The sequence below is a fragment of the Eucyclogobius newberryi genome, unplaced genomic scaffold (genome assembly GCF_026437365.1).
Source record: "Eucyclogobius newberryi isolate DKJ021-1_F unplaced genomic scaffold, fEucNew1.0.hap1 SCAF_14, whole genome shotgun sequence".
In the NCBI taxonomy this organism is placed as follows: domain Eukaryota; kingdom Metazoa; phylum Chordata; class Actinopteri; order Gobiiformes; family Gobiidae; genus Eucyclogobius; species Eucyclogobius newberryi.
The window spans coordinates 4,617,742-4,643,876 of record NW_027315768.1 but is presented as its reverse complement, the minus strand read 5'-3'; the positions used below and the strand labels follow the sequence as shown (position 1 = coordinate 4,643,876).

At 43.6% G+C, this 26,135-nt stretch overlaps 1 protein-coding gene across 1 annotated transcript; it reads left to right on the top strand.

Annotated features, from left to right (window-relative positions):
• The first annotated feature begins 993 nt into the window (after positions 1 to 993).
• Positions 994 to 23,367, top strand: LOC140359137 (DNA excision repair protein ERCC-1-like). The gene is made up of 9 exons (XM_072444005.1): positions 994 to 1,125; positions 4,966 to 5,307; positions 12,624 to 12,727; positions 13,920 to 14,019; positions 17,025 to 17,101; positions 18,581 to 18,680; positions 22,012 to 22,083; positions 23,127 to 23,195; positions 23,269 to 23,367. Exons 1-9 carry the CDS (start codon positions 1,066 to 1,068, stop codon positions 23,329 to 23,331), a joined length of 987 nt encoding a protein of 328 aa, XP_072300106.1. The 5' UTR covers positions 994 to 1,065; the 3' UTR covers positions 23,332 to 23,367.
• Positions 23,368 to 26,135: the final 2,768 nt, after the last annotated feature.

The window sequence follows — 26,135 nt, the reverse complement described above, 5'->3', positions numbered from 1 at the left end:
GAGGATGTGGCAGCAGGAGGCAGACTGTTGGAGAGGATGTGGCAGCAGGAGACAGACTGTTGGAGAGGATGTGGCTGCAGGAGGCAGACTGTTGGAGAGCATGTGGCAGCAGGAGGCAGACTGTTGGAGAGGATGTGGCAGCAGGAGACAGACTGTTGGAGAGGATGTGGCAGCAGGAGACAGACTGTTGGAGAGGATGTGGCAGCAGGAGACAGACTGTTGGAGAGGATGTGGCAGCAGGAGACAGACTGTTGGAGAGGATGTGGCAGCAGGAGACAGACTGTTGGAGAGGATGTGGCAGCAGGAGTCATACTGTTGGGGAGGATGTGTTTTGGGACTCTCCTGTTGTTCACAAGTATTAGACTGAGATCAACACAGCCTTACAGACAATTGTTGACATCACCATTCCACTGGATTTCAGAATTCTGTATTTGGGCCTCAGGACTCCTGCCATGGACACAACCAGCAGCTCTCTGGAGCCTCCTCCTGGCTCCAGCAAAAAAGCCAATCACAAAAAAATGGATGACACAAAACACACCAACAATCAAGGACGTTATAATGAACATTCGACAAATGGGGAAAACAAATCAGTTTGAAAATTGACAATTGTGGACATATGTTTGGGTTCTAGTTGTTTGTAGTTTTAACTGATTTGTGGGATGTCTTTTTATTTATGTCTCTTTTTCTTTCTCTGGTTGTGTTTTGTTTGATATTTCATGTTTGAGTATCTTTTTTTGCTTTTTGTTCTTAGAAAATGTATTTTTTTAAATCTTGGCTAAACAAAGGAATAACCGGACACTGGGGATATGTCAAGTTTTGATGGGAGCACATTTTGCCTGTCAAACATTGAAACTTACACTAGGACTACGATGGCGCTGTTTTACCGCCAGACGCGAGGGGGCAGCAATGCGCCAACCGCGCCTAGACTGCCGGAAATCTACACGAAGAAGAAGAAGACTAAGAAGAAGAAGAAGAAGAAGAAGAAGAAGAAGAAGAAGAAGACCGGGCGGAACTCTGCGACAGATGGAACAGCGGTTGTTTCTTTTCTAGCTAAATTACACAAATATGAAGAAAAGATTCAACATCAACCTGGACGACAGCGCGTTCACGACAGAAAGATCCCCGGTGCGTCCTCTTTGCGTTAGGATTAGTCCAGTTAATATACTTTTGTTTTGGTGATGACACTGTACCAACCTTCCACAAACTCGTTCAAACTACATATTTGTGCTCGAATGTGCATTTCAATGACACAGACTGCGCAGATTGGTCCTGATGTAGACAAGATGATGCGTGATTCCTCCTACAATGGTGCAGTGTTCATGTGCACGATCAAAATCCGATGATCTCATTTCTGGAGTTCTCAGATTATTTCAATCTGATGTGAGGAATCCGATTTAGTTCTTATTGTTCTCACCCGTGCAGGTTTTTAAAAGAGAAATTATGCTCTGAAAAAAATGTCTGACGGAGAGAAACGTATGTCTTCGAAATACAACATTTATTCTCACTGACGTTTCACCGGGTGTTTTGATGATCGGATTTTCTCTTATTTTATTATTCTGGTTCTTTATTAAGCTTAACCAATTACATTTCATACATCAAAAATATTTAGAGACATACAATTTACAAATAAATATGGCTTTTTGGTTTGGATATGGTGAGCAAATCAGTCTGTTCAATAAGAACAGGGAAAAAAGTAATTCTGATGAATGTAGAATTAGCCAAATATAAGAAATAAATTAATTGCCATTTTCTTTTTATAGTCTCCATTTGTGTCATGAAAACCAAAAATTATATGTTCAAACTTGAATCTAAAGTTGGATTTAACGTGAAGTATTATAAATTGTCTTTCCAAAAGGGTTTTATAATAGTGCACTCTCAAAAAAGATGACAAATTGTTTCAGGCTATTTTTTACAAAAAGTGCAGTTGGGGTCAATTGTTTTAATATATCGTAGCATAAATTGATTAATGGGATAAATTCTACAAAGTAATTTAGAAGAGACATCTTTCATCTTATTGTTTATTTAAAAAAACGTTGATTCAAAGTCCAGGGCACAGGACGACATATTGTTGATATAGAGCACATATTCTTCTGTTGTTCTTTATCTCCCGACGGTGTGTGTCAGTCACAGACAGTGTGTGTCAGTCACAGACAGTGTGTGTCAGTCACAGACAGTGTGTGTCAGTCACAGACAGTGTGTCAGTCACAGACAGTGTGTGTCAGTCACAGACAGTGTGTGTCAGTCACAGACAGTGTGTGTCAGTCACAGACAGTGTGTGTCAGTCACAGACAGTGTGTGTCAGTCACAGACAGTGTGTGTCAGTCACAGACAGTGTGTGTCAGTCACAGACAGTGTGTGTCAGTCACAGACAGTGTGTGTCAGTCACAGACAGTGTGTCAGTCACAGACAGTGTGTCAGTCACAGACAGTGTGTCAGTCACAGACAGTGTGTGTCAGTCACAGACAGTGTGTGTCAGTCACAGACGGTGTGTCAGTCACAGACAGTGTGTGTCAGTCACAGACAGTGTGTGTCAGTCACAAACAGTGTGTGTCAGTCACAGACAGTGTGTGTCAGTCACAGACAGTGTGTGTCAGTCACAAACAGTGTGTGTCAGTCACAGACAGTGTGTGTCAGTCATAGTCGGTGTGTGTCAGTCACAGACAGTGTGTGTTGGTCACAGACGGTATGTGTCGGTCACAGACGGTGTGTGTCGGTCACAGACAGTGTGTGTCAGTCACAGACGGTGTGTGTCAGTCATAGTCGGTGTGTGTCAGTCACAGACAGTGTGTGTCAGTCACAGTCGGTGTGTGTCAGTCACAGACAGTGTGTGTCAGTCACAGACAGTGTGTGTCGGTCACAGACAGTGTGTGTCGGTCACAGACGGTGTGTGTCGGTCACAGACAGTGTGTGTTGGTCACAGACAGTGTGTGTCAGTCCCAGACAGCATCAAATACAACGTCACATCCTTTAGGAGTCACAGGTTGTCTCATTGAACCTCAGCAAATGTCCGTCACTGTCCAGAAGCTGATCCACCAATGAGGATAAAAGAAGGACTTTCTGCGTATGAGATGTATTTGTTATTCCAGATAAAGACATTATGAGAGAAGTTATGCTTGTATATAAGTTATGCTTGTATATAAGTTATGCTTGTATATAAGTTATGTTTGTATATAAGTTTTGTTTGTATATAAGTTATGTTTGTATATAAGTTATGTTTGTATATAAGTTATGCTTGTATATAAGTTATGCTTGTATACAAGTTATGCTTGTATACAAGTTATGCTTGTATACAAGTTATGCTTGTATACAAGTTATGCTTGTATACAAGTTATGCTTGTATACAAGTTATGCTCGTATACAAGTTATGCTCGTATACAAGTTATGCTCGTATACAAGATAAGATATTCCTTTATTGTCCCACATGGGGAAATTCCATTGATGCAACGCAGGTAGATACAGAGATAGATACTGCTCGTATACAAGTTATGTTTGTATATAAGTTATGTTTGTATATAAGTTATGTTTGTATATAAGTTATGCTCGTATATAAGTTATGTTTGTATATAAGTTATGCTCGTATATAAGTTATGTTTGTATATAAGTTATGCTCGTATATAAGTTATGTTTGTATATAAGTTATGCTCGTATATAAGTTATGTTTGTATATAAGTTATGTTTGTATATAAGTTATGTTTGTATATAAGTTATGTTTGTATATAAGTTATGCTCGTATATAAGTTATGCTCGTATATAAGTTATGTTTGTATTTAAGTTATATTTGTATATAAGTTATATTTGTATATAAGTTATGTTTGTATATAAGTTATGTTTGTATATAAGTTATGTTTGTATATAAGTTATGTTTGTATATAAGTTATGCTCGTATATAAGTTATGTTTGTATATAAGTTATGTTTGTATATAAGTTATGTTTGTATATAAGTTATGTTTGTATATAAGTTATGCTTGTATATAAGTTATGCTTGTATATAAGTTATGCTTGTATATAAGTTATGCTTGTATATAAGTTATGCTTGTATATAAGTTATGCTCGTATATAAGTTATGCTCGTATATAAGTTATGCTCGTATATAAGTTATGCTCGTATATAAGTTATGCTCGTATATAAGTTATGCTCGTATATAAGTTATGCTCGTATATAAGTTATGCTCGTATATAAGTTATGCTCGTATATAAGTTATGCTCGTATATAAGTTATGCTCGTATATAAGTTATGCTCGTATATAAGTTATGCTCGTATATAAGTTATGTTTGTATATAAGTTATGCTCGTATATAAGTTATGCTCGTATATAAGTTATGTTTGTATATAAGTGCCCAAGCTAGAAGTGTCTGTCTTTGATATTTTTACTGGTATTTTGACATTATAGTTGCAAAGAAGTAGAAAATTCAGACCGATTGGAGAATTGCAACCACAACGTTTCTTTGTTTGAGCGAGAGCTGCGTTCAAGAGAAGAATGAGATCACGACAATATGTTTATTACCATATTGCACATCCCTAATCCTGTAGTTAAGAGCTGTACAAACACAATATTTGTTAGTTCAGGCGTTCTATCATTTAGTTTACAACTTTTGAACAGAATCCTTTTAATAACATATTTTTGTTCCCCCCACACATTTCTTGGACTAGTTATTGATACTGAGTACTTAGTGTTTTATTTGGCGGAGAACATTTTTTTTACTATATTATCTATTTTAAGTGGAGTAGTGTGTTTTAGCATTATTGTGTCAGTGGTTAACAATATTAGCATTTATTGTGATAAGTTTTGTAGTAATAAATCCAACTTAATTGTTTTATTTGTAACAGGCCCGTTAGTTAAGTCCTGGTTCATTTCTTCATTTTCACCTTACCCTAAATCTGAACTAAAGTAATAGTTAATCACAACTATCACCAATAATCAAGTCGGCTGATCGAGACATGTCCCTTTTATATATGTTTATCGCAGCCAAAGCCACAGTTCAAGTCGTCTTCAAATCGAGACGAAACCAGCGGCGAGTCTTCAACTCCAGCACCTGCACAACAGCCCCTGTCCTACGCAGAGTACGTCATCCACAGTAAGATCAGCTCCACAGACGGACCCTCCTCCAAGCTGCCCGGGCCTGGAGACTGTGCTAAAGGTCTGAACTCAGCGCCATCTGAAGAGGAAAAAGATGGTGAGATGCTTCAGGACTGCACCAGAACTACAGAAGAGGCAAATGACGAGGGCGTCCAGAAGACCAGTTCCATCCATGTTTCTGGACCCAAACCTGTGGGATCTGGGAGCAGCATTATTGTCAGTCCACGGCAGGTAATTTCACACACAACATGCATGCAGTGTTTGAATGATTGCCAGGTTCTTTTATTACTATTATTATCCATCCATCCATCCATCCATTTTCTACCGCTTGTTCCCTTTCGGGGTCGCGGGTGACTGGAGCCTATCCCAGTGACTTCGGGCCTTATTATTATTATTTATTTATTTAATAATTATTTTTAAAAACTCTTTTATCTTTCATCAGAACATAAAACGTACACAAACTCAACAACAATTATTACACCAGAAGAGGGGGTAAACAACAACAACAACAAAAAGCAAAACAAATGATACAGGAAATAAAATAAATAATAATTATAAATTAAAAAACTCAAGAGCGTGCTAGACTTGGTGAGGCTGAAAGATTGAATGGACGATTTTTTTTGGCACAAATCTGAGTCTTATTTCCTCGTGGCGTGGATAAATCATTAGTCCTGCCACGTATCAATCATAAAACGCACCTACCGCTCACCTGCAGCCGTGTGCGGCTCCTCCCCACGTTTCCGCGTGCCTAAGCGCATTGATCTATCATAATATAGTTCCCTCAGTGTACGGGACAAAATGAAGATGGAGAAAGACAGTTGGAGCTGACGCAGAAGTGGACAGAAATCTATGGGAGACGAGAGATGCGATGCGCTCCGTTTTGCTAATAAACAAACGCATGTGTGTGTTGTATCTGTCCACACGGGGGAGTGGCATGTGCACGGGGGAGTGGCATGTGCACGGGGGAGTGGCATGCGCACGGGGGAGTGGCATGCGCACGGGGGAGTGGCATGCGCACGGGGGAGTGGCATGCGCACGGGGGAGTGGCATGCGCACGGGGGAGTGGCATGCGCACGGGGGAGTGGCATGCGCACGGGGGAGTGGCATGAGCACGGGGGAGTGGCATGAGCACGGGGGAGTGGCATGCGCACGGGGGAGTGGCATGAGCACTTCACCTGAGTTCTCAAATCGCCGAAAAATCGTCCATTGCGCCTTTAAGATGACATCATTTTGCCTGTCCCGTATTTCAAAAATTGTTCTTTCAGCTTGTTGTTTTTTCCAAGTTTCCAAGTTAGTATTTTAGACAGTTTTGATCCACTCTCATAATATCTCACTTTGTTTGGTAAAGAGCATTTTCTCAACTATTTCCTGTGAAGTCAGATCATTCATTTCTCCTCTTATCTTTTAATTTATTGTAGAATTTTAGAACACCCCTTTTTGGAATGGTTGGTTCCTCCAACAATTACATTTTTTCTTGCTTATCATTTCGCTCCCCCTTTTGTTACTTATTTTCGGAGACCATGGCTGTGATTTGTCCTTTCCTTAAACAAAGGTTTGTTAAGCAGCTGCATTGAACCTCCAGAGTGTTTTTTCATCTTTCCTCTAACTCTACAGAAATGTAGCTAGGAGCATGATCACTTAGGTCTATTGTGCCTATATCTGCTTCAGTGAATTTAGATCTGTCTTTATCGAGAATAAAAAAAAAGCAGTCTATTCTTGAATAGAGTGAATGTGGATTAGAAAATGTATATACTGGCGTGCCCCAAGGGTTAAAGATACAGAACTCTGTCAGTCTGTGAGAGTCAGATCTCTCCTTCACATGGAACTCCTCCAGGTTTCTACTTTTTCCCAAGGAGGTTTTTGTAGTTTTTCCTGGTCGAGAAGGAGGGTCTAAGGACAGAAGGAGGGTCTAAGGACAGAAGGAGAGTCTAAGGACAGAAGGAGAGTCTAAGGACAGAAGGAGAGTCTAAGGACAGAAGGAGGTTCTAAGGACAGAAGGAGGTTCTAAGGACAGAAGGAGGTTCTAAGGACAGAAGGAGGTTCTAAGGACAGAAGGAGGTTCTAAGGACAGAAGGAGGGTCTAAGGACAGAAGGAGGGTCTAATGACAGAAGGAGGGTCTAATGACAGAAGGAGGTTCTAAGGACAGAAGGAGGTTCTAAGGACAGAAGGAGGTTCTAAGGACAGAAGGAGGGTCTAAGGACAGAAGGAGGTTCTAAGGACAGAAGGAGGGTCTAAGGACAGAAGGAGAGTCTAAGGACAGAAGGAGGTTCTAAGGACAGAAGGAGGTTCTAAGGACAGAAGGAGGTTCTAAGGACAGAAGGAGGTTCTAAGGACAGAAGGAGGTTCTAAGGACAGAAGGAGGTTCTAAGGACAGAAGGAGGGTCTAAGGACAGAAGGAGGGTCTAAGGACAGAAGGAGGGTCTAAGGACAGAAGGAGGGTCTAAGGACAGAAGGAGGGTCTAAGGACAGAAGGAGGTTCTAAGGACAGAAGGAGGTTCTAAGGACAGAAGGAGGTTCTAAGGACAGGGGGCCACCGGGACATCGCCCCTCGCACCTGCTCCCCATCCTCAATCAACGCACCCAAGTCCCTCCTCTGCAGCGCACAGGCGATCCCATAAACCTTCAGGCAGCTGACTCGGCTGCTTCAGACCGTCCTGCGACCCACCACCGCCTTTCCGTGTTTGTCTGAGTCTCTCCAGTGTGAAATGATTCCTGGTCAGACCCAAGTTGAGTCTGTACTTGAATTTGCAGAAAGAGTGGGGCATCAAGGCTCACCGAGTCCTTCATGACGTTCACGGGACATTTCATAAACGAGGACTGGGAAATGAAGTCGTATGTCCTGCAAACCTGAACAATACACCAAACCCACACCAGGGCACACATTGCAGATGTGTTGAAAGCAGCAGTGGATGAGTGGAGTGGAGCCAAGTGTTTGTCAAAGTGATTCATGATTATTAATGATTGAAGCACTAAAAATGTGTCAGTCTGTTATGTTGCAACTAATAAGACACAAGTTCATTTATCATTGTGTTTCAACCAAAACATATATTGAACTAAATGTATAGGGGTTCCCCTGTGTATCAAATCAAATCAAATCAATTTATTTTTGTAAGGCCCAAAATCACAACAACAGTTGCCTCTGAGGGCCACAGGGAGAAATGAATCAACAATGTCTGTGGTGGCGATGGAGTCAGACAATGTCTGTGGTGGCGAGGGACGATGTCCCAGGGTCCTCTGTCCTTAGACTCTCCTTCTCGGCCAGGAAAAACTACAAAAAAAACCTCTTTGGGAAAAAAAGCGTAGAAACCTGGAGGAGTTCCAGTGAAGGAGAGATCCGACTCTCACAGACGGACAGACGGACACAAGGAGACTGGAGCTGGACCCACTCTTCAGGCAGATGAGGGACCGACTGAGTCGAGCTGGACCCACTCTTCAGGCAGAAGAGGGACCGTCTGAGTCGAGCTGGACCCACTCTTCAGGCAGAAGAGGGACCGTCGGAGGCGAGCTGGACCCACTCTTCAGGCAGAAGAGGGACCGTCTGAGTCGAGCTGGACCCACTCTTCAGGCAGAAGAGGGACCGTCTGAGTCGAGCTGGACCCACTCTTCAGGCAGAAGAGGGACCGTCTGAGTCGAGCTGGACCCACTCTTCAGGCAGAAGAGGGACCGTCGGAGGCGAGCTGGACCCACTCTTCAGGCAGATGAGGGACCGTCTGAGGCGAGCTGGACCCACTCTTCAGGCAGAAGAGGGACCGTCTGAGTCGAGCTGGACCCACTCTTCAGGCAGAAGAGGGACCGTCTGAGTCGAGCTGGACCCACTCTTCAGGCAGAAGAGGGACCGTCTGAGTCGAGCTGGACCCACTCTTCAGGCAGAAGAGGGACCGTCGGAGGCGAGCTGGACCCACTCTTCAGGCAGATGAGGGACCGACTGAGGCGAGCTGGACCCACTCTTCAGGCAGATGAGGGACCGACTGAGGCGAGCTGGACCCACTCTTCAGGCAGAAGAGGGACCGACTGAGGCGAGCTGGACCCACTCTTCAGGCAGATGAGGGACCGTCGGAGGCGAGCTGGACCCACTCTTCAGGCAGATGAGGGACCGTCGGAGGCAAGCTGGGCCCATTCTTCAGGCAGATGAGGGACCGTCCACACAGGGCAGGGACCACTTCACCAGGGGAGGGGCATCTGGGTCCACAGGTCCTCAGGAGTGAGAGAAAGAAAAGAAGGCGGTGAACAGTTTGCAAGTGGAATCAAAAAATATTGTTTGATAGCATAAGTAGTCAGAAGAAGAAGAGGATAGTGCTCAAGCTGTCATACTTCCCCCAGCATAGTTACTCCTAGGGCAGCGTAGCTAAAGCTGTGGGTTTATGTTTCTGTTCCTAACTGGTCTGACCATAAGCGATTTCGAAGAGGAACGTTTTAAGCCTGGACTTAAATGAAGAGACTGTGTCAGCATATTTAACATGGGTCGGGAGCTGATTCCATAACACAGGAGCTTGGTAGCTAAACGCTCTACCTCCTACAGTACTTTTAGAGACTCTTGGCACCACCAGAAGGCCGGCATTCTGAGAGCGAAGAGCTCTGTTTGGATGATATGGTTCTATAGCATCTTTGAGGTAGGATGGGGCCATGTCATTTATGGCTTTGTAGGTCAAGAGTAGAATTTTGAATTTGATTCTGGACTCGACGGGGAGCCAGTGAAGAGACTTCAGCACTGGCGTAATGTGCTCTCTTCTTTTTGTTCCTGTTAGTAATCTTGCTGCTGCATTTTGAACCAGTTGAAAGCTTTTTATGGAGCTTTTAGGACACGCTGCAAGCAGGGAGTTACAGTAGTCTAATCTAGTCGTTACAAATGCATGGATAAGTTTTTCGGCATCACTTTTAGGCAGGATTCTTCTGATTTTGGCTCTTGTTGCGCAAATGGAAATAGGCTGTTTTACAAGCTTGATTTATATGAGCTTTAAATGAGAGCTCCTGGTCAAATAAGACTCCAAGGTTTCTTACAGTAGAACTGGAGGCTACACTGACATTGTCCAGTGTGACTATCTGCTCAGATAGAGAGTCTCGTCGATGCTTAGGGCCAAGCACAATGACCTCGGTTTTTTCAGGGTTAAGAAGCAGGTAGTTTAGTGTCATCCAGGTTTTTATCTCCTTCACACAAGTACTAAGTCTGTCTACTTGATCGCTCTGATCAGGTTTCATTGATAAATACAGCTGAGTGTCGTCTGCATAGCAGTGGAAGTTAATGTCATGCTTTCTGATAATGTTGCCTAATGGTAGCATATAAAGAGTAAACAGAATTGGTCCGAGTACCGAACCCTGTGGCACACCGTAAATTACTTTAGAGCTTGGTGAGGAGCTCTGGTTTACATTAACAAATTGGAACCTATCAGATAGATAGGATTTAAACCAGCTGAGGGCTGTTCCTCCAACACCTACATCACATTCTAACCTCTGCAGTAGAATGTTGTGGTCGATGGTGTCAAACGCTGCGCTGAGGTCCAACAGAACCAGGATTGAGACCAGTCCATCGTCAGCGGCTAATAACAAATCATTTGTGACTTTAACTAGTGCAGTTTCAGTGCTGTGGTGGGCTCTGAACCCTGACTGGAAAACTTCAAATAAGTTATTGTCCTGCAGGTGGCGACAAAGCTGTTTTACTACAACTTTTTCAAGGATTTTAGAGACGAAGGGAAGATTTGAAATAGGTCTGTAGTTTACCAATAGGTCGGGATCTAGATTAGGCTTTTTCAGAAGAGGTTTAATGACTGCATGTTTGAAGGATGTGGAACATAAACACTTTGGAGTGAAGTATTTATTATATTAAGAATAGGGTCTATAATTAGGGGAAGAATGTCTTTGAGGAGCTTGGAATGGGGTCTAGGACACAAGTTGAGCTTTTAGAGGACATAATGGCTGAAGTTATCTCTGCTTGATCAACAGCTGTGAACCTTTCTAGGTTTACAGGTGGATTTATCTGGGACGTTAGATTTACAGCTTGGGCTAGTTCAGGGCTAATAGCGGGGGTAATTTCATCTAATTTATCTCTGATTGTTTTTATTTTATTGTTAAAAAATAGGAGGAAATCATCAGAGCTAAGTGTAGCTGGGATTGAGGGCTCTACTGCACTGTGACAGTTTGTTAGCCTAGCTACAGTGCTGAAAAGGAATTTAGTGTTACTTTTGTTGACTTCTATTAGATTTGAATAATATCTGGTTTGAGCCTTACGCAGAGCCTGCTTATAGGACAGCAGGCAACTTTTCCTGCTTTTAGGGATTCTTCGGTGTGAGAGCGACGAAATAATCCCTCTAACTTTCTAACTCTTTGTTTATGTGAACGCAGTTCTTGGTTGTACCATGGGGAGGCGCGCTTTGGCCTAATGACCTTCTGTTTTAACAGCGCGACAACGTCAAGAGCAGACTTCAGAGAATTCATGGTCAAGTCGACACATTGATCACTTAAACTGGGACTAAAGCTGTTCTCAGCAGGATCACATGACATGATCACATGACATGATCACATGACATGTCACTGAATATTGGCTCTATTATTTCTTTGAATTTTGAGATAGATTTTTCAGATATTGTCCTTTTCATTATAACTTTATTTTGTGGGACTGGATGATCTTTAAGAATAAACTGAAAGGTAATTAGGAAATGATCTCACAATATAGGGGTTTGAGGGAGGACAATGAGGTCACTAATCTCTGTTCCATACGTTAGGACAAGATCCAGAGTGTTCTTGTGAGTGTGAGTCGGTTTATTTACATTCTGAGTGAAACCAATGCTGTCTAACAAGGCGCTGAAGGCATTACTGAGAGAGTCATCACTCATGTTCACGTGGATATTAAAGTCTCCAACTATAACTATTTTATCCCAGGCTAACACTAAGTTTTATATAAAGTCAGAAAACTCTGTTAAAAACTCTGAATAGGGACCAGGAGGTCGGTAGATAACTATGAACAAAACTCCTTTTTGGTTTTTCATATTTGGACATGTGATCGACAGCATGAGGCTTTCAAATGAGTGAAATGCATTGTTAGTTTTAGGGCTCATGAGTAGGCTTGAGTGTGAGATCACTGCCACACCACCACCTCGGCCTGTGCTCCTGGCAGTCTGAAAGTTAACATGGGTGGGTGGGGTGGACTCATTTAGTCTGACGTAGTCGTCTTGTTGAAGCCACGTTTCAGTTAGAGCTAGAAGATCTATGTTATAGTCACTAATTAATTCATTAACTAAGAGCGATTTGGAGGAAATTGCTCTAATGTTTAGCAGTCCACATTTTACGTGTTTATTCATTTGTGTCATTTGTGTCATTTGTGTCATTTGTGATTGTTATTTTCCTTAAGTTATTTGGTCTGACGCCTGAAATATTTTTTCTGAGATATGACTTTTTGGCATTATTTGTACGAGGGACACGAGGGACACACACAGTCTCTATCTGTCTTGAATCTGAACACTTCACATGTAACAGAACGGGCGAGAGAGATAGTTTGTTTATCTGAATCAAAGAGTGACTACATTACTTTAAATATGATCTTGTATTCTTTTAGAGAGGAAATCCCATTCTGAAGTATGTCCATCGCGTCCCGTGGGAGTTTGGAGAAGTGGTCCCAGACTATGTCCTTGGCCAGACCACCTGCGCTCTCTTCCTCAGGTGCCTTTTGTCTTTTTTCTTTTTCCCCCTGTTTTTTTATATACAAAAAAAACACAGAGAACATTGAACAAGACACATAGAGATAACCTGTAAACTGTATAAGTAGTTTTAAATGTGTAGTCTGGTGTAATTGTTCCATATGGTCCACAGTCAGACCTACTCCACACACTGTACTCTGCTCCCAGGTGTTCAGTGGGCGTGGCCTCCTACTTCTGAGGAGTGAAATGTCCCCAATATCCGTAATGTTGTGCCTCAAGAACTTTTGAACCTCCTTGCCTGGATAATGGGTGCATCAGAAGATCCTACTTTGAAGAAGTGTCAGGCCAGATTGAAGTCCAGCTTGTGTCCATCTGCAGAGACATCGTCTCTCTTGCTTCTGATGGCTATAAACAAACACCAAAATCTTCCAGAACAGCTGGTCAAGAGGACATTCTTGATGATGGTGATGACTGATGATGATGAGACACTTTAGAGACAATGCCCTATTTCATCACAATTTGTCCAGATCTTTTGTCCAGATACAGTTTTCATTTGATAGTTATGAAAGGAGCCTATTGTGGAGCTCGTTATATTACCGTAACTGTTTGATTATTGAATTTGTGTATATATTTTTTATTTGATGCACCCCCCTTAAGTCTATATTAAAGAATTTGGAACTTATTATAAAGAATTTGGAACTTATTTTAATATTGTGTTATTAGTATCAGTTAAGGGGCCCATGAAGTCGAATCTGAAATGCAGCATGTGAAAAATGAGGCCCCATGGTGAGCTTCTTTCAATATGAGATCATTTTGAAATTATAACTTTTCATAGTTCATAGTATTGTCTGTCTTTGTGCCAAAAATGAAGAGTGTGACCCTTTAACTTTCTGAGATAATTTGAGTGAAAGATGCTATGAGAGGCTAATATTTGCATATTTTCATACATTTCCAAACTTCAAAAGACCATTACCCACTAACTGAAAAGTTCCGGCTGGAGGAACTTTTGGTGGAAGAAGTTTAACTATTTTACTTGATAGAAACCATAATAAAAAGTATTTCCCAGGATTCTAGGCCCTTTCTGAGAGCTAGCCTATGGCCTATAGCCCATGGCGTGTTTACAGCATGCATATCATGTATGTTCATTAACAAACACTGTCCCGAACCAAATAAACAATAATATTACTAACCTGTATTTTGTGATGAATTTGCAGTGTGCGATATCACAACCTGAACCCGAACTACATCCACGAGCGTCTTAAACATCTGGGGTCTAGTTTTGCCCTGCGAGTTCTGCTGCTGCAGGTGGATGTGGTGAGTTTAACACTGGAAGTGTTTGACTGGCTCAAATTAGAGCACATGCCACGTTGGTATCAACATTTTCTCAATTACTAGTTTGGAAACTTAGAAAACAAAACGCTGAAATAGCAATCTTTAATTCAAATATGAGACTAGCAGAATAATGTAATCTTAACCAAATGCAATCAAATGCAATTGAATCTTCCTACAAAAATATTTTCTCTAAAATTCCAGGATTATTTTCTGGATACCCTCAATTTACTCATCAAAATGAAAAAATAGGTGCTGAAATAACAGTTTTGAAAATACAGAGCACAATCGAGATTGAACAATTGAATCTGAAGAGCGATGGCTTCACTTAGGAGTGGTATAAAGTGTTCAATCTCAGATTCCTGGACTTTCAGGTATGACTAGTCACACTACTATGCCCTGTTGCCAATATTTTACATTAGATTCATTGAATTCAAGAGGAACTGGAGGCACAATAAATAAAATAAATATACGACCGATTGACATCTAGAGCGAGATGAACCCTTTTGGTGGCAGTACAGAAGAAATGTGTGAATCAAATGGAAGTACTTACATTGTAAATGACATTAAGACTCAATTTGAAAATGTAGTTATTTACCTAAATGTTGGACAATTTATGCCGTGAGTTTTACTTTTTTAGATGTCTTGTGCCATTTTACCTGTGAAGTTTCTCTCTGTCATGTTCCGTTGTTTAAATTTGAAAACCGATAATAAAATACCAATTTCGAAACCACAATGATAATAAAAATGCCTTTATTCAAGACAGTCATCTTCAACACACAATTATACATGTTCCCATATGGTCTTCTACTAGTTCTGGGGCCTAAACATACCACACACTACAACATTTAGGTGCGTAAGCTCACAAAAGCACAGCCGGAGCAGGATGTCCAGACTTGCACCAGGTCCACAGTGAAAATGACCACATGAAGTGTGTGAATCACGGGTTGGACGCACGATGCAAAAGTGAAACAAAGCTGAACTTTAGGCGGCTGATGTAGAATAGGAAACAATTAGAAATTATGCTAGAGTGATACCTAAATATTTCTTTATCCGGAAGGAGGACAAACACCAAACCTGCACCGGTAAAAATCATCCAGACGCAACTCTTGGAGCAAATGATGATATTCCCCAAACTCTGCTCAACTCTGAAGTATTTAGTGAAGCCACGTGTGAACACACGACAGGAAACGCAACACACGACAGGAAACGCAACACACGACAGGAAACGCAACACGCGACAGGAAACGCAACACACGACAGGAAACGCAACACGCGACAGGAAACGCAACACACGACAGGAAACGCAACACGCGACAGGAAACGCAACACGCGACAGGAAACGCAACACACGACAGGAAACGCAACACGCGACAGGAAACGCAACACGCGACAGGAAACGCAACACACGACAGGAAACGCAACACACAACAGGAAACGCAACACACAACAGGAAACGCAACAGGAAACACAACACACGACAGGAAACGCAACACACGACAGGAAACGCAACACGCGACAGGAAACGCAACACGCGACAGGAAACGCAACACGCGACAGGAAACGCAACACGCGACAGGAAACGCAACACGCGACAGGAAACGCAACACGCGACAGGAAACGCAACACACGACAGGAAACGCAACACACAACAGGAAACGCAACACACAACAGGAAACGCAACAGGAAACACAACACACAACAGGAAACGCAACAGGAAACAACAGGAAACGCAACAGGAAACACAACAGGAAACGCAACAGGAAACACAACACACAACAGGAAACGCAACAGGAAACACAACACACAACAGGAAACACAACACACAACAGGAAATGCAACAGGAAACACAACACACAACAGGAAATGCAACAGGAAACACAACACACGACAGGAAACGCAACACACGACAGGAAACGCAACACACGACAGGAAACGCAACAGGAAACACAACACACAACAGGAAACGCAACAGGAAACACAACACAACAGGAAACGCAACAGGAAACACAACACACAACAGGAAACACAACACACAACAGGAAACGCAACACACGACAGGAAACGCAACACACGACAGGAAACGCAACACACGACAGGAAACGCAACACACGACAGGAAACGCAACACACGGCAGGAAACGCAACAGGAAACACAACACACAACAGGAAACGCAACAGGAAACACAACACACAACAGGAAACGCAACAGGAAACACAACACACAACAGGAAACGCAACAGGAAACACAACACACAACAGGAAACACAACACACAAAAGGAAACGCAACAGGAAACACAACACACAACAGGAAACACAACACACAACAGGAAACGCAACACACGACAGGAAACGCAACACACGACAGGAAACGCAACACACGACAGGAAACGCAACACACGGCAGGAAACGCAACAGGAAACACAACACACAACAGGAAACGCAACAGGAAACACAACACGCAACAGGAAACACAACACACAACAGGAAACGCAACAGGAAACACAACACACAACAGGAAACACAACACACAAAAGGAAACGCAACAGGAAACACAACACACGACAGGAAACGCAACACACGACAGGAAACGCAACACACGACAGGAAACGCAACACACAACAGGAAACGCAACAGGAAACGCAACACACAACAGGAAACGCAACAGGAAACGCAACACACAACAGGAAACGCAACAGGAAACACAACACACAACAGGAAACGCAACAGGAAACACAACACACAACAGGAAACGCAACAGGAAACACAACACACAACAGGAAACACAGCTCCTCAGCCGCACATGCAGTGGATGCCAGTGTTTGCCTTTAAGATGCACAAGCATCAACTTTTTGGTTTTGATTTTCTACACTTTTGACTATACTTTTTGAACACATTTGCTGTGAAGAAGGATGACAGATACTCGCCGAAATGTCAATGTTTTATGTCTTTGATTGGGAATTTGAGTTCATATTTGTTGTCGTCCACAGAACGATCCTCACTACGTCTTGAAGGAGTTGGCTCGAATCTGCATCATGGCCAACTGCACTCTGGTCCTGGCCTGGAGGTGAGCTTTTTTTAGTTTAGTTTTACAACTAGATTTGGATACTTATCTTTGGCATTTCATGTTATCCAACTTAAAGTTTGATTGCTCCATAAACGACCTGGAGTCTCATCCAGCTCACTTTCGTTCAGTATATTGTGGATTAAACCCCCTTGTTCTCTGGCCTCAGTCTGAGCGAGCCTTGCCTGAGCCTTGCCTAGCCGCTAGCTTTAGAGCTACACTTTCCCCTGCCTCTACCTGCTCAAGTTTTCATATGTTGAGTCAGAACCCAGGCTCCATCTCTGACGACAAGTGCGTGAAGTATAGTGATAACTACTCATGCTTCAGTTAGAGGTGCGGATCTGCTGTTTGGAGGAGCTGGAGTCCAGCTCTAGCCAGGTTGTAGCATCAGGTTTACTGGACCGTGCCACAGGTTGCAGTGTTGGCATTAGCAATGTTAGCAAGGGTAAGACTAGACCCTCAGAGCCTCCCGTGCAGCCGGGAATAGACCAGGTACAAAACAGGGACTATTTGTGACAGTTCGGAGGGGTCGATGCTGTAAAGTAGTAATGCACTGTGAGCTTCCCGTCTACAATAGTTTGCCCTCTGCACTGGTGAAAATAGTGCTTCAGATAAATGAGACATTACCACTGCAGAGCCTACACAAGGCACCTTTTCCTATCACCTAACACTTCAATTAACACACACGCAAGGGCCAAAGTGAGTGGTGCTTTTCCCTTTAAAGCACCTCTTTAAAACTCCTTGTGATTGTTATGGGTGTGACGAGATGATAAACTTCTGAGAGGGCAGAAGATGTTTGCCTCCCATAGTCAGCTGACTGCGAGTGGAATCCTCAAATAAAACTCTTTCCTCAGGCACACAAACGCTCTCACTTCACCCACAGCAAGGTCACACTTTGGTTTTCAGCCCAAATGTCTTGCTGAGATGCCTAACTTTACCACACTTCTCAGCGTTTCACACCATCCGTGTACCTCCATGTTACGCCCAGATGAGAAGAGTCAACTTCGGCTTAAACTCCAAAATAAGCTGAACTAAAACTCAACAGTATCCCAAGCAGCTGCATTAGGTTTATACATCTCCTCCTGACCAATTATACAGCTCCTGCAGGTGCTGGAGCGGCACCTGCAGGTGCTGGAGCGGCACCTGCAGGTGCTGGAGCGGCACCTGCAGGAGCTGGAGCGGCACCTGCAGGAGCTGGAGCGGCACCTGCAGGAGCTGGAGCGGCACCTGCAGGAGCTGGAGCGGCACCTGCAGGAGCTGGAGCGGCACCTGCAGGAGCTGGAGCGGCACCTGCAGGAGCTGGAGCGGCACCTGCAGGAGCTGGAGCGGCACCTGCAGGAGCTGGAGCGGCACCTGCAGGAGCTGGAGCGGCACCTGCAGGAGCTGGAGCGGCACCTGCAGGAGCTGGAGCGGCACCTGCAGGAGCTGAGCTGGGGTGTTGATCTGAACAGGCGTCTTTTTACCTCTCTTTTCTGTGCTCAGTTCAGAAGAAGCAGGAAGATACTTGGAAACATACAAGTCCTACGAGAAGAAGCCTGCTGACCTGCTGAAGGAACAAGTGGAGAAGAACTACCTGTCCAAGGTTTGTTAGAAGCTTTTTCTAGTGGCTTTGTCCTAGACCTAGAGCAAAGGTAAAAATGTTCTTCTGGAAGAACAAATCCTACTACTCATCAGTGTATTTGTACACACAGAAGTTCTGCTGGATAATATTACTCCTGTAATTGGGCCGGAACAAATAGCTGCATTTCCGACGTTGCAATATTACCAAAAGTAATGATGTAATCGCAGATGCACATGGACATTTGTGCTTTGGTCAAATATAATAGGACATCATCTGCATTTTCATTCTGTCCCATCAATTGAGACTCCATCATTTGTTTCCAATTGTCTAATGGGGGACCAAGCCCCGCCTCTCCTTTTTTAAATTACAAAAGTAATACAGCTCTTGTGTGTGTGCAACCTTTCCATTCTCTCTTTTGGGATAAATAAGTGGTGAAACAGATATAAAGCTGTTTATTCCTTTGCTCTGTTTCTACACTATAATACAATGCAACTTAAAGTATTCTAAGTAGGTTATTTAGAATATTCAGTATTATCAGTATTGTGTATGTATTGTGTCCCTCATTCATCAGGAGTGTCGGGGCAAACACACAAGCTGGACCCACTGAAGAAAGACCACTGTGAGCAGTGGTCCCCAAACGTTCTGACTCGAGGGCCACATTGGGTTCTAAAATTTGGCCGAGGGGCGGGGCCAGGGGAGGGGCGGGGCCAGGGGAGGGGCGGGGCCAGGAGAGGGGCGGGGCCAGGAAAATATGGTGTGTTACACGCAAGATTTGACCTGTAACTTGTAACAAAGCAACAAATGCATTAAATAATGATTCATTATCTACTGTCTTCTACTGTCCACAAGAGTCTTCTACTGTCCACAAGAGTCTTCTACTGTCCACAAGAGTCTTCTACTGTCCACATGAGTCTTCTACTGTCCACAAGAGTCTTCTACTGTCCACAAGAGTCTTCTACTGTCCACAAGAGTCTTCTACTGTCCACTAGAGTCTTCTACTGTCCACAAGAGTCTTCTACTGTCCACAAGAGTCTTCTACTGTCCACATGAGTCTTCTACTGTCCACATGAGTCTTCTACTGTCCACAAGAGTCTTCTACTGTCCACAAGAGTCTTCTACTGTCCACAAGAGTCTTCTACTGTCCACAAGAGTCTTCTACTGTCCACAAGAGTCTTCTACTGTCCACAAGAGTCTTCTACTGTCCACAAGAGTCTTCTACTGTCCACAAGAGTCTTCTACTGTCCACATGAGTCTTCTACTGTCCACATGAGTCTTCTACTGTCCACATGAGTCTTCTACTGTCCGCAAGAGTCTTCTACTGTCCGCAAGAGTCTTCTACTGTCCGCAAGAGTCTTCTACTGTCCACAAGAGTCTTCTACTGTCCACAAGAGTCTTCTACTGTCCACAAGAGTCTTCTACTGTCCACAAGAGTCTTCTACTGTCCACTAGAGTCTTCTACTGTCCACAAGTGTCTTCTACTGTCCACAAGAGTCTTCTACTGTCCACAAGAGTCTTCTACTGTCCACAAGAGTCTTCTACTGTCCACAAGAGTCTTCTACTGTCCACTAGAGTCTTCTACTGTCCACAAGAGTCTTCTACTGTCCACAAGAGTCGTCTACTGTCCACAAGAGTCTTCTACTGTCCACAAGAGTCTTCTACTGTCCACAAGAGTCTTCTACTGTCCACTAGAGTCTTCTACTGTCCACAAGAGTCTTCTACTGTCCACAAGAGTCTTCTACTGTCCACAAGAGTCTTCTACTGTCCACAAGAGTCTTCTACTGTCCACATGAGTCTTCTACTGTCCACATGAGTCTTCTACTGTCCACATGAGTCTTCTACTGTCCACAAGAGTCTTCTACTGTCCACAAGAGTCTTCTACTGTCCACAAGAGTCTTCTACTGTCCACAAGAGTCTTCTACTGTCCACAAGAGTCTTCTACTGTCCACATGAGTCTTCTACTGTCCACAAGAGTCTTCTACTGTCCACAAGAGTCTTCTACTGTCCACAAGAGTCTTCTACTGTCCACAAGAGTCTTCTACTGTCCACTAGAGTCTTCTACTGTCCACAAGAGTCTTCTACTGTCCACAAGAGTCTTCTACTGTCCACAAGAGTCTTCTACTGTCCACAAGAGTCTTCTACTGTCCACTAGAGTCTTCTACTGTCCACAAGAGTCTTCTACTGTCCACAAGAGTCTTCTACTGTCCACAAGAGTCTTCTACTGTCCACAAGAGTCTTCTACTGTCCACAAGAGTCTTCTACTGTCCACAAGAGTCTTCTACTGTCCACAAGAGTCTTCTACTGTCCACAAGAGTCTTCTACTGTCCACATGAGTCTTCTACTGTCCACATGAGTCTTCTACTGTCCACAAGAGTCTTCTACTGTCCACAAGAGTCTTCTACTGTCCACAAGAGTCTTCTACTGTCCACAAGAGTCTTCTACTGTCCACAAGAGTCTTCTACTGTCCACAAGAGTCTTCTACTGTCCACAAGAGTCTTCTACTGTCCACAAGAGTCTTCTACTGTCCACAAGAGTCTTCTACTGTCCACAAGAGTCTTCTAATGTCCACAAGAGTCTTCTACTGTCCACAAGAGTCTTCTACTGTCCACAAGAGTCTTCTACTGTCCACATGAGTCTTCTACTGTGTAAAACACTTGCGCTTCCTGCTTGATTGGCCCCGATGGCCGTTTGTGGTGAATTTTATTTTCTGCAGCTTAGGGGGAACAATGGCCATCTCTTGGGGAAATGTGAGCATTACAGGTGAAAGGTAAAATGAACAGCCACAGTATCATGAGTTTGAATCCCGACTCCGACATTTGCTGCATGTCCTCCTTTCTCTCTCATCATTCCCCTTCCTTTCTTTCTCATTCCATCTACTGTCTAATAAAGCCTACGGCAAAAAAATAAAACATTTTTTAATATAACTTGGATAGGCTTGGTGGGCCGGATTGAAAGGCCCAACGGGCCGGATGTGGCCCGCGGGCCATAGTTTAGGGACCACTGACTGTGAGCAACATCAGATGTGCCCCCTGTGGCCACACACCAGTATCACGCCTGTTCAAAACCTTGGATCATAGCAAGTTACATGACTTATTCAAATAATGAACTTACAGCAGCAATTTTCATTTGATTACTTTTATTATAAGCAATTTGACCCACTTCAAATGAAAAAATACAAAAATCATGTTGATCAGATGTGGTCCAGTTGTGGCCCGGCTGAGGGACATGCGTCTCTTAACTTATTGTTAACTTTCTGACCTGCATGGTGCGCTAGATTACATTACATGTACTAGATTACAGTACATGTACTAGATTACAGTATGTTGCTCACAGTGTTGTTGTTGTTTGTTTGAAGATAACTGACTGTATGACGACGGTGAAGTCCATCAGTAAGACTGATGCCATCACGCTGCTGTCCACCTTCTCAGTAAGTGCCAACAAATACACCTCCTTCCCATTTATTTGTATTTTATTTATTTATTTAGAGCTTTTTAGCAGTTTATATTTGTATTTCCTCATCAAAAACATGTCTTATCCGCACACATTTGGCTGAGGTTGTCTCCTTGACAAGAGCTGAAAATGCTTTACCACTGTGCGTGTTCCGGGCGTGTCCCACCGGGAAGACCCAGGACACGCTGGAGGGACTATGTCTCTCGACTGGCCTGGGAACGCCTCAGGATCCCCCCGGAGGAGGTGGAGGAAGTGTCTGGGGAAAGGGAAGTCTGGGAGTCCCTGCTCGGACTGCTGCCCCCGCGACCGAGCCCCGGATAAAGAGGAAGAAGAAGATGGATCATTTTAATTGGCTTTGTTTATTTTAGACTTCAATAACAATGAAGAACTGAACTCTAATTGACATTTATCAAATGTAAAAGATAAATACATTCAGATTAAACAAAACAAATGACTGAGAGCTTTTCTTTACCTTTTTTAAATATTAGAGCCAAAATCCCTTTTTATTTTCTGTCATGTTTTGATTTCAAAGGAAATGAAAGAGGCAGAAGCTCTGAAGTAACGAGCAAATGTTCAAATACACTTTAAAACATTGTATTTTTATACATTGAAATATAAAACAGTATTTTAACAAACCCAACATTAAACATTAAAGCGTTATATTATTTTTAACATTGTATCTTTTACATACATATTTAATGCACATTTTGACTTCATGTTCACATAATTCAAATAAAAAATGAAATAAAAGCTTTGGTAATGAAAACTCAAAATAACCTTCATAACACACAATACATGGCCTGCTCTGATTGGCCAGAGCTCAAACAATATGCAGATTGTGGTTTCAAAAATGTGTTTTAAAATGTTTAATAATTCCACTGTATAAAAGGCTGAATATATGCGTGTAATATATGTGCACATTTTGTAGCAGTACTTTTTAGCCACGTAACAGTACTTTACTCGAGTACAAATTCTCCTTTAATGTTGTAAAGTAATGTCTTTTTATCTTGATGTTTTGAGTCTGTAGAAGGAATCATCAAGGCCTCGACAGAAGAGCTGCTCCTGTGTCCAGGCCTCGGGCCTCAGAAAGTGAGAAAAACACTGTGAAAAACACGACACAAACATGTTTAAAATAACTTAATATTTGTATTTGTCTTCACAGGCGCGGCGACTGCACCACATCCTACACAAGCCCTTCATCAGAGCCAAGACTAAAGACGGCTGACAGAACTATATTCCTTGATTTGTTTTTTGAATGTTTTTCCAGTGTAATGAACTTGTTTTAAATACTGAGATTTGAACATCATGCAAATAAATATTTTTGTATAATTTTGAGTTTGTCAAAACGATGTTTGGCCAACTACGTATATTATTCACACATTTATGTATTCCACACCAATAGAATTACAAATGAGTCCGTGTCGTCCACCACGGCTGATGTTGTTGTTGTGCTTTATTAGGCAGAGGAAAGTGTGACACGGAGGATCTGCAGTAAACTGAGCAGCCATGCGCTGCTCACATGTTTCTCCATGTGTGATGTCCCTGCAGCATTCATGGATCTATCTATACATTATTCTTTTACATATTTAATAATATATCATTCTGAACAAATTGTATTGTTTTTAGACAACAATTGTTGAATACCGTTAGTTAATAGATAATTGGCTGATTGCCAGGAGGGCGGCGCCCATCGCCCTAAATGGACGCCACTGCATTTAGTCCACATTGTGATTAAATGTGGACTTATTGTTTTTTATCATCAAAACCTGTAAAAAGACAAACTGCAGAATCTTTGATGTGAGAAGAGTTTAACCTCATAACACACAACGTTGTTGTACTACTACTACTACGTTGTAGTACTTTTAGAACTCTAGCAATCCCAGTACTTGCAGAGTGCTCAGTATGTTTTGTACTATGCTGTAGTACTTGTTGGTAGATTTCAGAAGCATGTTCTTTGTCGTCACACGTCCTTCTCTGCCCGAGGCGTGTGAGTGTCCAGAGTGTCCACAGACATGAGAGACAGACGGTCCAAAATGTCCAAATGGTCAAGACGAGATTCAGACCAAGTCCACCACAGGTCCAGATGAAGTCAAAGTCCTGACCAGGTCTAAACACGTGGCACTATTGTGCCACGTGTTCGGCAGCAGGTGTAATAAAATAAAACCTGGTGTTGCGAGCGCGGGCCCATCATTGCTGCTTGCGGCTATAATTGGCTCGAGCCGTCCAGAATGGACCGAGACATTGTTCTTGCCAGGTTTATTATTATTGTTGTTTTGCACGGCAACATTTTGCCACAACTCGGACATTTGTGACCCCCTGAACATCGATGAATGTCACACATGGGGTCATAGGTCAGACATGGGGTCATAGGTCAGACATGGGGTCATAGGTCACACATGGGGACATAGGTCACACATGGGGACATAGGTCACACATGGGGACATAGGTCACAAGTGGGGACATAGGTCATACGTGGGGACATAGGTCACACGTGGGGTCATAGGTCACACATGGGGTCATAGGTCACACGTGGGGACATAGGTCACACGTGGGGACATAGGTCAAACGTGGGGACATAGGTCACACGTGGGGACAGGTCACACATGGGGACAGGTCACACATGGGGACATAGGTCACACATGGGGACATAGGTCACACATGGGGACATAGGTCACGCATGGGGTCAGGTCACACATGGGGTCATAGGTCACACATGGGGACATAGGTCAGACATGGGGTCATAGGTCACACATGGGGACATAGGTCACACATGGGGTCATAGGTCACATGTGGGGACATAGGTCACACATGGGGTCATAGGTCACACATGGGGACATAGGTCACACGTGGGGACATAGGTCACACGTGGGGACATAGGTCACACGTAGGGACATAGGTCACACATGGGGTCATAGGTCACACATGGGGACATAGGTCACACATGGGGACATAGGTCACACATGGGGACATAGGTCACACATGGGGACAGGTCACACATGGGGACATAGGTCACACGTGGGGACATAGGTCACACATGGGGACAGGTCACACATGGGGACATAGGTCACACGTGGGGACATAGGTCATACGTGGGGACATAGGTCACACATGGGGACATAGGTCAAACATGGGGACAGGTCACACATGGGGTCACACATGGGGACATAGGTCACACATGGGGACATAGGTCACACATGGGGACAGGTCACACATGGGGACATAGGTCACACATGGGGTCATAGGTCACACATGGGGACATAGATCACACATGGGGACATAGGTCACACATGGGGACATAGGTCACACATGGGGTCATAGGTCACACATGGGGTCATAGGTCACACATGGGGACATAGGTCACACATAGGGTCATAGGTCACACATGGGGACATAGGTCACACATGGGGACATAGGTCACACATGGGGACATAGGTCACACATGGGGTCATAGGTCACACATGGGGACAGGTCACACATGGGGACATAGGTCACACGTGGGGACATAGGTCACACATGGGGTCATAGGTCACACATGGGGACATAGGTCACACATGGGGACAGGTCACACATGGGGACATAGGTCACACATGGGGACATAGGTCACACATGGGGACATAGGTCACACATGGGGACAGGTCACACATGGGGACATAGGTCACACATGGGGTCATAGGTCACACATGGGGACAGGTCACACATGGGGACATAGGTCACACATGGGGACATAGGTCACACGTGCGGTCATATGTCACACATGGGGTCATAGGTCACACATGGGGTCATAGGTCACACATGGGGACATAGGTCACACATGGGGACATAGGTCACACATGGGGACAGGTCACACATGGGGACATAGGTCACACATGGGGACAGGTCAAACATGGGGACATAGGTCACACATGGGGTCATAGGTCACACATGGGGACATAAGTCACACATGGGGACAGGTCACACATGGGGACATAGGTCACACGTGGGGACATAGGTCATACGTGGGGACATAGGTCACACATGGGGACAGGTCAC